The sequence below is a fragment of the Malaclemys terrapin genome, chromosome 3 (assembly GCF_027887155.1).
Source record: "Malaclemys terrapin pileata isolate rMalTer1 chromosome 3, rMalTer1.hap1, whole genome shotgun sequence".
In the NCBI taxonomy this organism is placed as follows: Eukaryota; Metazoa; Chordata; order Testudines; family Emydidae; genus Malaclemys; species Malaclemys terrapin.
The window spans coordinates 99610821-99627690 of record NC_071507.1 but is presented as its reverse complement, the minus strand read 5'-3'; the positions used below and the strand labels follow the sequence as shown (position 1 = coordinate 99627690).

At 42.1% G+C, this 16870-nt stretch overlaps 1 protein-coding gene across 2 annotated transcripts in view; it reads left to right on the top strand.

Moving 5' to 3' along the window:
• The first annotated feature begins 14859 nt into the window (after window positions 1–14859).
• ADGB (androglobin) overlaps window positions 14860–16870 on the top strand; it is a 206653-nt gene continuing 204642 nt past the window's right edge. For both annotated transcript variants that reach the window (XM_054024508.1, XM_054024507.1), the window contains exon 1: window positions 14860–14936. In XM_054024508.1, coding sequence (XP_053880483.1) covers window positions 14860–14936 — 77 coding nt within the window. The remainder of the gene's footprint in view (window positions 14937–16870) is intronic.

The window sequence follows — 16870 nt, the reverse complement described above, 5'->3', positions numbered from 1 at the left end:
TAGGTGGTTTGTCAGAATGAAGCTCTGCTAGAGCTTGGCTCCCGCAGCTTATGGCCCCCCTCAAGCAGAAACCTGGCTCTTCCCTACCCTATTACCCCTAGAAATGCTCAGCTTCTCCCCAACTCCCCCACCCACTACACAGCTTCATTTCTCTCCAACCACCTCGAACAGACAGGTTCTCCATGACCCCCTCCCAGTCCCCACACAGTTCATGGCCTTGCTCCCCGTGTTTCCTGAACAAATGCTGCTCCTCCTCACAAACAGTGCTGCTCCTGCTGTGCTGCCCACCCCTGTCTTCCCACATCTACAATTTTGGTTACCAGACATCTCCCTTATTCTCACCCTTCACCTACCATGTTAAATCAGCAATACATGAAAGGGAGCAGTGAATGCCATTGCTGCTTTTTCTGGCCATTGAATGTTGTCATTATCCATTAAGACAAAAAATACAAAAAAAAAAAAATCACGTTTCCTTCTCTTCACTCCCTGCCTTGCTTGGCATCTTCAGGTGTCAGTTTGCTACAGTACTTGGTTTGTTATTACACAGAGGTGCTGCTAGAGCTGCCAATATGATGATTTGAAAAACAATTAAACCAGGACCATCTGTGATGTTCCAGAGGCACTCACCTGCTGCTAATAAGCTCCTCTCTTGTCCCAGGATCTGTCCAGATAGATCCCAGAGGGATTTTCTTACATTCTGTTTTACTTTCTCTTGTAAATCCCCCTCTCTCTTCCCATCTTTAAATAAAGATGCCACACTCTTACCCCTTTCTCTTGGGAACTTTTCACTCCAGGGAGAGTGTCTCTGACGCACTTTATGGTTTGAGAGGCTTTTGAGATACACAGTCCTGCGAATATATTGTTTTCACTCTCCAGACTCTTCTGCAACTTGGAAACTGGGTCTTAGCAGTTTCCAAATAAAGTGCCCTTGTAATTGCTGTTAGGTTTTGGAACTTTAAATATGTTCTCACATAAATAAAATGAGAAAGCACCTGCAAACTAGCAAAACTTCTGAAGTCTTTTTTTTCTTACAGAGCACACAGCATTAAGATAGCTGCCTCCAACAACAACAACCTTTGTCAAGATCTATATTGTAAAATCTTCACTTTTACTAAAAAGTCATGGTTTTTATTTTTCTAATTACCATTGTAATCAGGGTAGATTGATTTAAATCAAAGCGATTTTAAATTGCTGATTTCAATCATGATTGAAATTGGAGAGCAGGAAACCTTGATTTCAATCTTCAATTTTATTCTCATGTTGCATTTGTACTTTATTTTATTAAAGGTTATTTCTCATTCATTTTTAATGATTATAACATGTTAATTTGCAACTAAATATAGCCTTTGCACTAAATTTGGCACATTTAGCTAAGCAGGATGATGCACTATATATCTATATGTTTACTTAAGCTACATAATTGCTTAACATACATTTATTCAGATTCTTTATTTTTACATTTTTGATGTTGGACAAGAGTTAGTGATGAGATTATTTACTGGATTGTTTTACTTGTGATTTGTGTCATGGTCTGTTTGGATGGAAATTGGAATGCAGTTAAAATGTACAAAAACAGCATTTCAAAAAGTTTAACTAATGAAATTATCTGAAATATGTTGGATGCATAAGAATTTTTTTTTAACCAAAACATATTTTACATTTAAAACTGATTAAACAAAGGAAGTATCTGCAGTTAGTGAATTGAACTGATTGTGTCTGGTCACCATGTCCTTCAAGATTTCTAGAACTAATAGCTCTCATCCTCTCACACCTAATTTTTATTCTTAGGCTATGTCTACACTGCACTTTCATCAGTAAAACTTTTGTCAGTCAGGAGTGTGAAAAAAACACTCCCCTGACTGACAAAAGTTTTACTAGTGCTTTGTTGGTTGGAGACGCTCCCCTGCCAACAAAGCTACCTCCCCTTGTTGAGGATGGTTTTATTTTGTCGATAGGAGAGCTCTTTCCTGCTGACAAAGAGCGGCTATGCTGCATGCCTTATAACAGCACGGCTATAGTGGCACAGTTGTGCCACTCTAAGGTGCACAGTATAGACATAGTCTGAGACTGGTAGAAGAAGACAAACTTTCCTGCTTTTTCAACTCCAGATTGGTTTCTTAACTTTGGCAGCAGTCATGTACTGCTTAATATTTTGTAGTTACTTTCAAACTTTTGGTGAAAATCAAACCACTGGACTAGTTGAATGAACTGAAATGAAGAAAACATTCTCTCTGTACTTGCAGAAGCTACTGCTGTCTAAAGCTTGTTTAGCTCTTCTACAAACAGCGGTTCCAAGTGCTTAGCCAGTGATTTCCACCAGTTCAGTGGTTTGACTTTCTCCAAAACTTTGGCAGCAGACATGTACAACTTAATATTTTTATTTACTTGCAATGATTAATATATTATAATAAGTTTTGGCCTTAATACAGGTTGTCATAATTTAATTTTAAATAAGTAAAGAAAATGTATTTAATAAAATGTATTTAAATAAAAAAATGATTTAAAAAAAAGTCATTGGCTTTTTTCCACCCGGGTTGTAATTATATATTAAAAAAAAACAACTAGAACTCAACACACAACTGCCATTTTACAAGACAGAGGGCAAGGGGGACTGGCCTAGATCCACAAGGGTATTTAGATTCCTCATTTACATTGAAATTGATGGAAATTAGGAGCCTAAATATCTTTGTGGCTCTGGGCCACTATAATATTTTTTTCTGTTTCTTGCCCTCTCCCCCTGTCCACAAAACCAGCTTCAGAGCAGATGATGCTCCTGCACATTTCCCAGAAGCTGCCCCATCCCTGTCATCCCTCATATTCATAAACTAAAACAATCTCACCTGCCAAGCTTGAATTCCAACTGACTTCACATTTGGATTCTTGTAAGTCTTTCTATAGGTAAACAAGGCAGAAATGTGGTAGTGCAAGTAACAGCCAGGTTTGTAACATACTTCATGTTCACACACAAGTGCTTATCATGGCACATGTGTATCATCAGCTCTGTTGGTTAGCACTTGCTTTGAGTACGTTCACTTTTACTGCATCATGCATTGGGTGGCATTGCACCACTACAGGGCTAGTAAAACACCAAATCACTGGTGTTGCAGCTGCACCTTTCCCATTAATCCTCTCAGCACAGTCCTACAATGCTTCTGCCACCTTTAAGAACCTCTATTAAATGTAGAGCATTTTGTCTTATATTTTCTTTCTAATAAGATACAATGTCTGTAAGATTAGGACTTTTTTAGTTTTAAAATAATATTTTAATGCAATACCAAGGTAACCAAAATAAAGTAGTTGCTACAGTTCCACCTAAAACAAAACAAACTGCCTTAAAACAATGCTAATTGTTTACCTGTTGATAAAAATTATTTAACACAACTTTAAAGTTTTCCATTGCCTTTTTAACGCCTGTGACAGTAAAAAATCAATTTTCTGGAACTAAAAAATTAGTACCTATGAATTAGTAGTTTATTTTTATATTCAGTGCTGCAACATTTTTAAATTTTATCATCCCTGCTTCTTTTGTATTGCAAATATTTGATGGCATAATTGCCTGGAAGAGACCAGCTGCTCAGTTAAAAAAAAAATGTTTGCAGAGTTCTTAAATGAGCCCTGTCCCAAGGCACATTATTTCAACAAGATGATATCAGACACAGCGTCTGAAGAAAATGCCAAGATGCTGAAGAATTTTCCACTTTGAACTCTTGCAATATTTCCCTGGCCTTCTGTCATCTTGATATAGACCAAGATCTGATATCTGTCTAAAATAAAGCCTCCAGATGTCACAGCTTCTGAGTAGGAATGAATACTCTTCCTTCATCTGATAATCTACTCATGTCTTTTAAGACGTGACAAAACAATTTCCACTGATTTCCATGTTTCCAAAAGATATAGCTTGAATGAGATAATGATCTAAAATTGAGTGAATATGTATGTTTATTTCATCAGGGTTCTTGCATTCAGTACTGAAAATTTGGGAACAGCACATAGCCTAAGTAATTCAGAAAACAAGACATGATGGAAATCCAATCTCTCTAGCACACATCTGAAAAATGATTATATCAATCAATGTCAAATATTTATATAAGTATTTTTCATAACCACTGAAATCAAAAGTACTTAATCTTTGCTGATACACTTTACATTTTCCTAATCTTGGTGTCACTTCAATGAGTATTGACTTCACTGGAGTTATATCAGGAATTAATTTATCCCACCATTTTCCAATGAGAAAAGACAACTATTTAGAAATTCCAAATATAAAATTTCACAGTTCTTTCAAAATCATGAGACTGATTTGTGCCTTATAATCATTTGCACCAGTGCAAAGTTGATATAAAATACTACTATTTTGATTTGGTAGCATTTTATGCTCACTTTATACAGATGCAAATAGATACACAATGTGAAAGATAGTGGAGAATTTGGCCATGTGACCTTTTAGGTCTGAGAGGAACTGTCTCTCTTACATTCATACGAACTAACTATTGACTAATTTTTCCATATGTTCTCTGGCTTTGTGGAAATTAGCACTTTACAAAGAACTTTAAATTTGGTGAAATAAGTTCAGAAAATAATGTTGTTCATCATCTTTAATATTAGAAATCTCAGCCTGTTCTTGAACAAAAGACAATAGACATTCTACTAGACTTGTAGACTGATTTCATAGTGACTTAATACAGTAAGCCCAATCTTATTCATAGATTCATAGATTCTAGGACTGAAAGGGACCTCGAGAGGTCATCGAGTCCAGTCCCCTGCCCTCATGGCAGGACCAAATACTGTCTAGACCATCCCTGATAGACATTTATCTAACCTACTCTTAAATATCTTCAGAGATGGAGATTCCACAACCTCCCTAGGCAATTTATTCCAGTGTTTAACCCCCCTGAAAGTTAGGAACTTTTTCCTAATGTCAACCTAAACCTCCCTTGCTGCAGTTTAAGCCCATTGCTTCTTGTTCTATCCTTAGAGGCTAAGGTGAACAAGTTTTCTCCCTCCTCCTTATGACACCCTTTTAGATACCTGAAAACTGCTATCATGTCCCCTCTCAGTCTTCTCTTTTCCAAAATAAACAAACCCAATTTTTTCAGCCTTCCTTCATAGGTCATGTTCTCAAGACCTTTAATCATTCTTGTTCTTCTCTGGACCCGCTCCAATTTCTCCACATCTTTCTTGAAATGCGGTGCCCAGAACTGCACACAATACTCCAGTTGAGGCCTAACCAGCGCAGAGTAGAGCGGAAGAATGACTTCTCATGTCTTGCTCACAACACACCTGTTAATACATCGCAGAATCATGTTTGCTTTTTTTTGCAACAGTATCACATTGTTGATTCATATTTAGCTTGTGGTCCACTATAACCCCTAGATCCCTTTTGGCCGTACTCCTTCCTAGACAGTCTCTTCCCATTCTGTATGTGTGAAACTGATTTTTCCTTCCTAAGTGGAGCACTTTGCATTTGTCTTTATTAAACTTCATCCTGTTTACCTCAGACCATTTCTCCAATATGTCCAGATCATTTTGAATTATGACCCTGTCCTCCAAAGCAGTTGCAGTCCCTCTCAGTTTGGTATCATCTGCAAACTTAATAAGCGTACTTTCTATGCCAATATCTAAGTCGTTAATGAAGATATTGAACAGAGACGGTCCCAAAACAGAGCCCTGTGGAACCCCACTTGTTATGCCTTTCCAGCAGGATTGGGAACCATTAATAACAACTCTCTGAGTATAGTTATCCAGCCAGTTATGCACCCACCTTATAGTAGCCCCATCTAAATTGTATTTGCTTAGTTTATTGATAAGAATATCATGCGAGACCGTATCAAATGCCTTACTAAAGTCTAGGTATACCACATCCACAGCTTCTCCCTTATCCACAAGACTCGTTATCCTATCAAAGAAAGCTATCACATTGGTTTGACACGATTTGTTCTTTACAAATCCATGCTGGCTATTCCCTATCACCTTACTGCCTTCCACGTGTTTGCAGATGATTTCCTTAATTACTTGCTCCATTATCTTCCCTGGCACAGAAGTTAAACTAACTGGTCTGTAGTTTCCTGGGTTATTTTTATTTCTCTTTTTATAGATGGGCACTATATTTGCCCTTTTCCAGTCTTCTGGAATCTCTCCTGTCTCCCATGATTTTCCAACGATAATAGCTAGAGGCTCAGATACCTCCTCTATTAGCTCCTGGAGTATTCTAGGATGCATTTCATCAGGCCCTGGTGACTTGCAGGCATCTAACTTTTCTAAGTGATTTTTAACTTGTTCTTTTTTTATTTTATTTGCTAAACCTACCCCCTTCCCATTAGCATTCACTATGTTAGGCATTCTTTCAGACTTCTCAGTGAAGACCGAAACAAAGAAGTCATTAAGCATCTCTGCCATTTCCAAGTTTCCTGTTACTGTTTCTCCCTCTTCACTGAGCAGTGGGCCTTATATCCTTTTAAGGTATTTTCCTGAATGAAAGTGGAAAAAATAGTGCAATAATGTTACATAACAAAATGCTGAAGTTTTAAAATATGATAGACGAATTTTTGGAATAATCCCCTCTCCCAAAGTTAGGAGATTAATAGGGATTTAGGGTAAAATCCTGGCCCCACTGAAGTCAGTGGTAAAATGACCATGGACTTCAATATGGGCAGGATTTAACTCTTTGTTTCTTCTGCTTAGAAAATGTCTTTTAAAGTTAGGCCCTGATTCTGCAATGAGCTCCACACAGGTAACTTTTTGTGCATACACAGAGCTCAGGAGGAGTGCCAAAGAGGTCCCTCCAAGTGCAGTTCATTGCAGGACCAGGGCCTTAAGTAATTTTGGGAGATCGTCTTTAGATGTGTTTTCAATACTTAGCTTCTCATCATTTTATCTTCCCACTTTTTAAAATCTTAAGCCATAGTTACAAAAAGCTATCTCGTGTACTGAAGCATTTGTAATAATATAAAAATGTCAGCCATTAACATAAATGCTATATAATAAACACATTTCTGATACATACAGGTAATTCTTATTTAAAGAGACATAGTCAACTGAAAAATCCTATGTTGTAAACACATTTTTTTTATGTTACTAATAGCATCTTAGATTAAAAGTGATTTACATTTGATTTTTAAAATATTTGGTCATTATTTATACATCTTGTTGAGCTATTTTTTCTTTCAAGCCCTGAAGTCAATTTAACTTTTGTTTATAATAAATTGCGCTGTGTCAGTCTCAATGATGTAATGTATGAGTTATAGACTACTCGGTGAATGTTTACTAGTTGAAAAATAAAAATAAATCCAATGGAAACTATTGAACTTCCACAGAAACCTTTATTTTTGTCTTAAATTTTGTAAAAAAAAATGTATAACGTAAATTCTGACACAGATTTGAATAGACAATGTCATTTTAACTGGTCATCTTAATAGAGAGAACAAGGATGAAACAAGTAACTAAACTGAACTATTGCTATGTTATTGTTCAGGTACATGGGCAGGGCAGTATGAAGAAGCTTGGAAAATTTCACTTCTACTTCTGTTCTAGAACGCAGGATGAGTGTGATGGCAGAAGAAAGAGTTCTTTATGTTCCGGCCTCTGTTAAATGACATGGGTTAAGAGTACAGAAGATTATACTCCTGTCATATGGAAGGGGTCTGTATGTACTGTGACACCCTATACCCCATGTTCACCACTTTTATATGGTTATATTTTGTACAAAGTATTCCTTCTGGGGGTATCATTTGAAAACACATAATCTACTGAACATTATTGTTCTGTTGAAATATGAGTAGCAACACTGCATGGAGTTATAAGATTCTTATGTTCAACTGTTACTGAAATATATTGTCATTCTGGAAAATACTCACAGACTAGCTCATCAGTGCCCACAAAGGACTGATCATAGATATTAGAAAGCTATTAGTTACTGAAGCACCATTCGCCATCGGGGGGGACAAAAGATTTGCATGTCACCCCCAAAAATGTCTCAAACTTCACGTACCCATAAGACATGAACAAGAAATTTACAATTCACCTGAAAGATGCTTCGAATGTCATGTACACAGGGGACAGCTTTGTCTGGACCCCGGTATGGGGCGGAGCGGTCTTCAAAGAGAGGAGGGTATAAAATAAGAGACAGTGACCAACTCTCATCCCCCACCTTTACTCATGGCAGTAAGATTGTTTGAAAGACAAAGAACCATTATTGAATTGTGGGGAGTGGTTCTAACAAAGACTTTCCAGTTAGTATGGACTACTGAAAGTTTTGGGTGAGAGAAATCCTTTTGCTTTCATATCTTATTTAGCTTAGTAAAGTTTGGGAAATAGCTTGCATATTTATCTTTTATAACCAAGTCTGATTTTTATGCCTTTACCACTTATAATCACGTAAAATCTAGCATTCTCTATTAATAAACTTGTTCTATTCTTTTATATAAACTAGTATGTTTTGGTTGAAGTGTTTGGGGAATCTCTACTCAGGTTAACAAAGGCTGGTGTGTAAGCATTCCCTTTGATGGAATGATGGACTTTTAATGAGCTTACACTATTCGGGGAGAGGGGTGTCTTGAGCAGTGCAAGACGCACATTCCTGGGATAAAAGGCTGGGGCTGGGAAATTTATGGGTGTTGCCCTGTTTGTAGTTCATGAGTGGCTGGGTGGGCATTCACGTAACTTTGCTAGGAGTGACTTTATGTGCTAAGAGCTGTGTATAAGCAGAGCCTGGAGAGGCTGTTTGTCACTAGCATAGCAGTGTAAAGGGCACCCTGGGCTAGAGAATTAAAGGGACGCAGCGGTTCAACAGTCCAGATTGTATCCTGGGGGATGTCACATGTATTGACTCCAGTAAATACTATTACATAAAGAGCTTTAGTTTCAAACACCTTTCACAAATACTAAACCCACTATTTAAAAATTGTAAAACATCCGTCACTGCAAATAAGTAGTATTTTGTCGTGAGCTGGACATTTTGTTTTTGTTGACCAATCTCCTGGCCACCTAATGATTGTCTTTTAAAACAAAACCAAAAATCCGAACTGCATCAGGAAAACTAGTGATTAGCACAATATAAATTGCTACTAGAAAAACATTATAAATAAAAACAAAAAAGGTAAAATGTAATGCTGCATTAGAAGTGCTTGGGAAACTTGTATTCCACATTGTCATATTTGCTCATGGGCAAAACTTGTAATTAAGAGATGTGATATCAGATACCTGTGAATGGACAATTTTGTTCCTTTTGTAGCAGTGTTTTTTAAACATACTGCTCTCCAAGTTTTAGGATTTTATCCTCTTCCCTGTAGGTAAAATCAAAAGACCATAGTTAAAGACAATTATCAGGTAATGTAGCAAACCAAGAAGCAGACAATGTAAACGATAATAGAAAAGACAGGTCAATACTTGTCATTACAGGATTATTCCCTAAAGATCACTAGATATTTTGCTGCCTGTAACTTTTAATTGTCCTGCGAGAGTGAGCACACATATATCCTTCTTTAACACACACTAGAATCTTAGGAACTTCAGTTTTGCTCTCTCACCGCCCTCCCCCCTGCCCTGCTACCCTATCCCTTGCTCAACATAGTGTGTGGCATGTTTGTAGGTTGTGTGGCTAAACCCTCGTGTATGGCGTGTACATCCAGACTTGATCTTTTACAACACTCTCACATCAAATTCACCACATCTATGCCTACTCACACATCACATCAACGCTTTCCCCATATCCACTACATCCACCCACAACTTCTACACACATCACACTTGCTCCCTTCCACAGAATAGCATACATACCCATTCCCTTATATCAATCTCTAACCATACTTTCCCAACCGTAGCCTTCTGGAGGATGTCTTAGGTCTGCTTCCATAGATTTCAGGACTGTGAATGATGCCATAAGGGCTATACGTCCCAAGGTTTCAAACATTGCAAGGATGAAAGCGACCATGGGCCCTGTCCAACGAATCTGCAGACTATGCAGTTCTTGATTTGCATAACTCCTTCCACCCCCTGCTCCTGCATGCACTACACATCTGGTTGAATGACTCACATGTATAATAGGAGCTTTTCCTCCCCAATCAAATGATTACCTCTAAGAAAAGCACTTAGGTCCCAATTCCACAAAGGCCTGTCTTTTCATGTCAATGGGACTACTGACAGTAGGGCTGGCTCTAGGTTTTTTGCGGTCCCAAGCAAAAAAATTTGTGGCTGCCCTCCACCCCAGCCCTGGGCTCTCCCCCCACCCCACCCACACCCCCTGCCGCCCCAACTCTGGGATCTCCCCCCCACCCCACCTGCACCTCGTGCCGCCCCAACTCTGGGCTCTCTCCCCCACCCACACTGCCTGCTGCTCCAGCGCTGGGCTTCCCCCCACCAGCGCTGACTCTGCACGCTGCCCCCTCGCCTCCAGCCAGTCCAGTGCTGGCAGGGTTGGGGTATGCAGCGGGGGCTCCCAGGCCGTGCCTCAGCCCAGTGTCCCTCCAGCCAGGGCTCCCGCCTCCAGGACCGGCCAGGACCAGGGAGGACAGAGCCGGGGGACCGCCCCAGCAGGGGGCTGAGGAGCCGGGCAGGGCAGCCTCAGAGGGAAAGGAGCCCCAGAGAGCGGGATGCAGGCCCCACACGGCAGCGCCCCACCCTCTATGGTCTCGCTCCTGCTGCTGCTCCTGGCTGTCCTGCCGCAGTCCCTGGGTGGCTCTGGACGCTTCGTCTAGCGCCGGCTGTGGCGCTGGGGGGCGGCTGCCCTGCGGCACCTGCAGGTGGCTCCGTGTGCCCCAAGGGGCAGCCCACAGCTTGAGTGTCCTGCGCTCGGAGCCCTCCCGGCCATAAGGTGCGGGCGCTGCTCCCCGATTCGAACCGCAGCAGCCCCAGGGTGCCCCCGATGCAGGATGCGCTGCTGCTGCTAGGGCCGGCTCTAGGCTTGCCGCCCAAGTGCAAAAAAAAAAAAAAAAGGCTGGCTGGAATGCCGCCGCTGAAAATGTGCCACCCCAAGCACCTGCTTGGTTTGCTGGTGCCTGGAGCCGGCCCTGACTGACAGTGTGCAAAACTAAGCATGTATGCCTTTGCTGGATTGAGGTCTTACATGGGAGGAGCGAGGCAGTCAACATAAATTCCTATGGCAATCAGATTTCTTTTGCTAATTATCTTCGATATCATAAATCTACTATTCTTCCAATTGTCCAAGAAGTCTTTTTGGGAAAAAATAGATTGTATGAGACTGGAATTTCTATGGGGGTGGAGGGAGGGGTGGAGAAGAGAAAGCAATTAAATAAAGTAAGAGAAGACCTGACAGGTATTTCATTATTCATCATAAAAAAGTAAGGAGTGGAAATCCAATTTTTCCCCTTGGTAGGTCAACTATAAAAATTCTGGGTGCACTGAATCACGGGCTTGACTAAACTAACTATGGCAGCTGTGAGGAACAGAGTGAAGGCAAGCAGGATTTGGCCAAACATATGTGTTTTACAAAGCTCAAGTCATACCCATAACGCTATTATTTCTAATAATGTGTAAGCAGGGTCTGAATGAGCTCTCCCCTGATATCTAGTGATGAGCTGTGGGGAGAAGACTTCAGGAACTGATCTGGTTTGCATAGACACACCCACTCTGCCTTGTTGCACAATATGAAGGAGCTGCTTTGCCCAAATGATCATTTTTGGCTACTGTTGGATTGCAAGGCACTTTATTATTGGGTTTGGGGTAATAAGGGTTATCCTTGTGTGAATCAAGGGGAGAACTGTGCTTGGCATGCCCTGATTATGGGGTTATAATAATAATATAAATTAATGGAGATATCCCATCTCCTAGAACTGGAAAGGACCTTGAAAGGTCATTGAGTCCAGCCCCCTGCCTTCACTAGCAGGACCAAGTACTGATTTTGCCCCAGATCCCTGAGTGGCCCCCTCAAGGAGGGAACTCACAACCCTGGGTTTAGCAGGCCAATGCTCAAACCACTGAGCTATCCCTCCCCCCAACAGTTCACCCTCAACTGAACTGTGCTCATTAAACAGTGGGTAGGGATGCCAAAGGTTAGTGGAGATACATGTCTCTTATAGCAGTGGTTATATCTAAGGGTCATAGACATTATTTGATTCTTCCTCTCTTTCTCCTGTGTAACAAGAGAGCTAATTAAGACTAAATTGAGAGTCTTTTGTTGTAGATCACTAGAGCTGAAATAACCAATAATGAGCTCTAATCACTAGACCTGCTAAGGGACAGTTGCTGTGGTGAAAGAAACTGTATTAGTAGTGAGGCTCCCCACCTAATAACTGAAATCACTGGGAGCCGTGTTAAGTAGTAGGCAGGGGCAGCTCCAGGTACCAGCGCATCAAGCGTGTGCCTGGGGCGGCAGTCAGGGAGCCTTCGGCGGCATGCTTGCGGGAGGTCCACCGGTCCGGCGGCTTTGGTGGCAATTCGGCGGCGGGTATGCCAAAGCCGCGGGACCAGCAGTCCTCCCGCAGGTGTGCCACCAAAAGCCTCCTGACTGCCATGCTTGGGGTGGCAAAATACATAGAGCCGCCCCTTGTAGTAGGACCTCAAAACATCCAAGAAGCTGCAGTAGAGAGGGCAGTGGCAGAGTGAATGATGGCAGAGCAGCCGGCAGCAGAATGAGCAAAGCTGCTCGTGGAGCAGCCAGTGGAGGAGTGAGTGACGTTGGAGCTTCCAGCAGATCAGCAGCGGGCAGAATGAAGAGCATGGCAGCAGCAGCTGAAACATTGCTGGATTCCTCCCGCCCCTCCCAGGGTGGGAGGTGGACTCTTGCAAATGCACCTCTGAACTGTGGGTCATTGCTGACGAAGGACAACAAATGTGAGTGGAGTGCGGTGGAGGGAGAGGGGAGTTGTATGTTAAAGGGACATTTGTTTCTCAAACTTTCACACCATGAGGCGAGAGACTGAGTAAAAGGATATTACCCAATGTACTTTGGGATGGGTGTTTTGCTCATGGTCATATGTTTTTGAATCATGCTTGTGGTGTTTTTTCAATTTAATGCCTGGTTCCCTTCCCCTTTTAAATAAAGTTTTATTTTCTATACACAGACTCAGTGCTTGCAAGAGGGGAAGTATTGCCTCTTAGAGGCACGTGGAGGAGGGAGGCGGGAGAAAGGGTGTAATTTTGGAATTTGAGCTGATTCTTTGTTGCATTGTCAAATGGAAACCCTAGATACTGAACCCGGCCCTTGTTGCTCCCAACTCCACCTGGCAGAAGGGTTACAAAGAAATGAATGCTGATGGGAAGCGTAAAGTGCTAACAATAGACTCTAAAATGTATTCCTTTTATTTTAAATGAAATTTGACACGCCTTTTCTCACAAAGAAAACCTAATTTTCTTGAAAGCTATTATGAAGTTATATGCAGTGTAGTCATAGCCATGCGGTCCCAGGATATTAGAGAGACAAGGTGGGTGAGGTGATATCTTTTATTGGATCAATTTCTGTTGGTGGGAGAGACAAGCTTGTCTCTCTCACCAACAGAAGTTGGTCCAATAAAAGATATTATCTCACCCACCTTGTCTCTCCAATATGAAGTTACATAATTTTTAAAAAAGACACATTAAAAGTAAGCAAACTTTTTCTGAATCACCAATCTTCCAAAAATATTAGATTTACTGATTCCACCTGTATATGTGGCTAGCTTCCTCAGCAGAGAGCATTCAGTTGAGATTAGCAAAAAACAGGTTGGGCCAAATCCTTCCAAAGGATCCATATTGTTTCCCTTGAAGAATTGGGCTCTGTTTTGACTGATCTTAGCAAAGTATTCAGCTTTGATGCCAAGTTAAACATTATAGTCAATGCAGACAGGAGAAGTTAAGTCATGTTCAGCATCATGATAGCTAAAATGACTTGTTAAGGTTGTGTTCCAACATGACCTAACTTTCATGAAGATGAGGGATGCTTGCCCTAGGACTTCTGTACTTTGAGTAAGTAGCTCCCTCTGCAGTTTTTTGTTGGTTCCATAGTAGGCAGACAACTTTTTTTTTTTTTCTTCTTCTTTGAAAATAATTACACTGGCAGAATAGTATCTTAAACACCAAAACCACAGCTGAAAGTGTTTAACACTTTAGGGTTGGGAAAGACACTTGCAGATCAACTCTCCAGCTAGCATCTGCGTTCAACTTCTCCGACTGAATTGATTTGGATTTTGCAAGCATCATGTGCAATTCCTCTCAGAGAGTGATGGGAGATCATTATTGTTCCAAACAGCACAGAATGAACCACAGATGGCTCATGCCTAAACACATTAGACAGAGTTTTGGTCTTGCCCAGCTGTGCTGAGTGAGGGAGCTTTATGCCACCTTTACAGCTGCCTGGTGCTGAGATGTCTAGTTCAGCCCCCAGCAGAGCTTAGATTAGACTTGCTTTCACCCTACATCCCTTTGCCCCCCTTTTTAGCTCACTTCTCTTCTTCCCTAATTATGTTTCAAGCTGAGCAGCGATGTTCCCACCTAACAAACTACATGGTGTCTCTCCCCTGCCTGCCTGCCCGCCCTCTCTCCTTACTCCTTGCCTTTGTGACAATTCTACACCTTTCCTCCAGGACAAAGGGGAAACCCTGCTGTGGCTCCTTCGTGAACACCCCCCCCCCAAAGCCCTCTGTCCCCTCCTCCTGCTCCCTGGATTTTACCCCTCTGTCCCCTCCCAGGTTTGCCCCCTCTGTGTCCCCCCGATTTTACCCCCCTCCACTAGTGAGTTACCCTCTGTCTCTCCTACTTCCCCTGTTACCCCCCCCCCCCCCCCCGGGCCCGTGCCCAGCCCCGCTCTCCCGGGCATGCTCCGCGGCGTCGCGGCTCCGCGTCTCTTAGCAACGCTGAGCGGACGCGGCCCCCCGCGGCTGAAGCGCGGCCGGGCTGCAGCACCGGGCCGGGGGCGGCGGCGGCGGCACCATGGCCTCCAAGCAAAGCAAGAAGAAGGAGCTGCTCACTCGCAACAACTCCGCGCACATCAGCGCCCCCGCCAAAGAGTAAGAGACCCGCCGCCGCCGCCGCCACGGGCCCCTCGCCCGCGGGTACCCCCTGCCTCTCGGGGATGCCCCAGCCAGCGCCCCAGCCGCCTCCCAGCGCAGGGCGCCCTAGCCGAGCCCTTGCGGTGGGGGTGGGTCACTTGTTTGGCAACATTAGGAAATGGACCAGCTCCTGCTGGCTCTGGTTGGGGAAGTTGTTTTGTCCCCTCCCCCAGGTACAAACAGTGTCTGCACTGAGCCGGTGGACGCGCCTCCCCCTACCCGGGAGATCGATCTCTCTCTCTCTTTATACACCTGTTGCTTCCCCCCCCCCCTTCCCCCTGAGGCTTAATTACTTTGTACAGAAATCGACCAACTTCCAATGAGTGGGGTTTGTATTGCGGTTGGCTCAAAGTTGCATGAGGCTCCTTGTCCTAAGTGTCACCAGCCTAGTTCTAGCGTCTCTGCCCTTCCCTCGCCCTGTGACAGAGGCAATAAGGGGTACTGGGGTACCAGTCGGAATCAGAAGGTTCCTTCTCTCTCACAAGCCCCCGTGGCCTTTGGCTGTTCACGTGGACCTTTGTGACTGCAGGGTGCTCGGCACTAGGGCATCATTTGTTCTCTTTGTAGCTGTTAGAATGGGTTTGAAAAAAGAAAGCTCAGAAATGTAAACAATATTGGGAAGTGGTTTTGTTCAGTTTATATTCTGCAATTGTTTGTTTTTTTGTCATTTTCTGAATTTCCTTTGGAATTTTTGTTAGTTTTCAAAATGGACACATTTTGAAAATGAAAAGATGTCACTCTGTCACTAAGCCGACCAACTAAAATTGGTAATAAAAACATTGAAAACCAAAACCCAATGAAAATGAAAACAAATATTGCACACCCAGCAGGGAATATTTTTCATTTAAAGTTTCTATCGTAGACTGTCCAAAATAGACACAAATTGAAATATTTTGTCTCAAACAAAAAATCTGTTTTTCAAAACAGCCTGGTTCAAAAATTTTGTTCTAACTATGATGATGTCACCTGGAAACTTCAGCCCCTCTTAACTCTGTATCTAGACACATATGGCTCCCATCACCATAGTATCTGGGTACCACTCAAATATTTAAAAATATAAATGAAAACCTCACTTTCCCTCTCTTTCTTTTTTCACAACATTTCAGAGAAATAGGTTGATTTGTTTGTAGGGGTCTTTGTTTGCTTTTGTGTTAATTGACTAAATGAATATTGACTTTAGTTCAGAAAGTGGTTTGTTCCAAAGCCCGTTCTTGCAGGATTGAGTTACATAGTTTAGGTCCAGCTCCTATGAAAGTTTTGCTTCTTTCATCAGGAGCATCCTACACTGGTTGACAGTTTAATTGTTCCAGTGGATTGTAGCTGTTGAGGGAAGTCATGATTACAGAGGAAAACAGGATCTCTCCATTAGCTAGGATCAGCCACATGGAGAGCTTTGAATATCAGGACAGATACTTTGAACAGTATTCAAACCAGAAGGCAGAGCACTGGAATGATAAGTTCGTGGTTCCCTGTGTTGCTAAACCTTGACAGGCTGCTTCAATTGGAGATTTTTTAAGATTTGTGGCTTGATTCCTAGATATAACTGTCAATATGTTCCAAATGTGTGGATTGTTATGGGCAGTTCTTTTTCTAATAGTACAGAACGCAGTCTTCTGGCCAGTTGCAAACAGAAACAGGGTTTGCTGCTATAGTTTTTGGACCTAAAAGGCCCCCAATGCTGTGGATTGATTTAAGAATTTGACTGTGGATGCTATTCATAGTGGGAGATGTTATAAAGGAGATCAGTTTCAAGAGCCATCTGGCATTGAAAACTTATGTGTATTATTTTTACACAAAGGGAAGACAATGCATAATGGCTAGATATTTGCTGCATGTTATAAGGCACTTCGGTAGTTAAGTGTAAACAACATTAGAAATATTTATGCACTAAA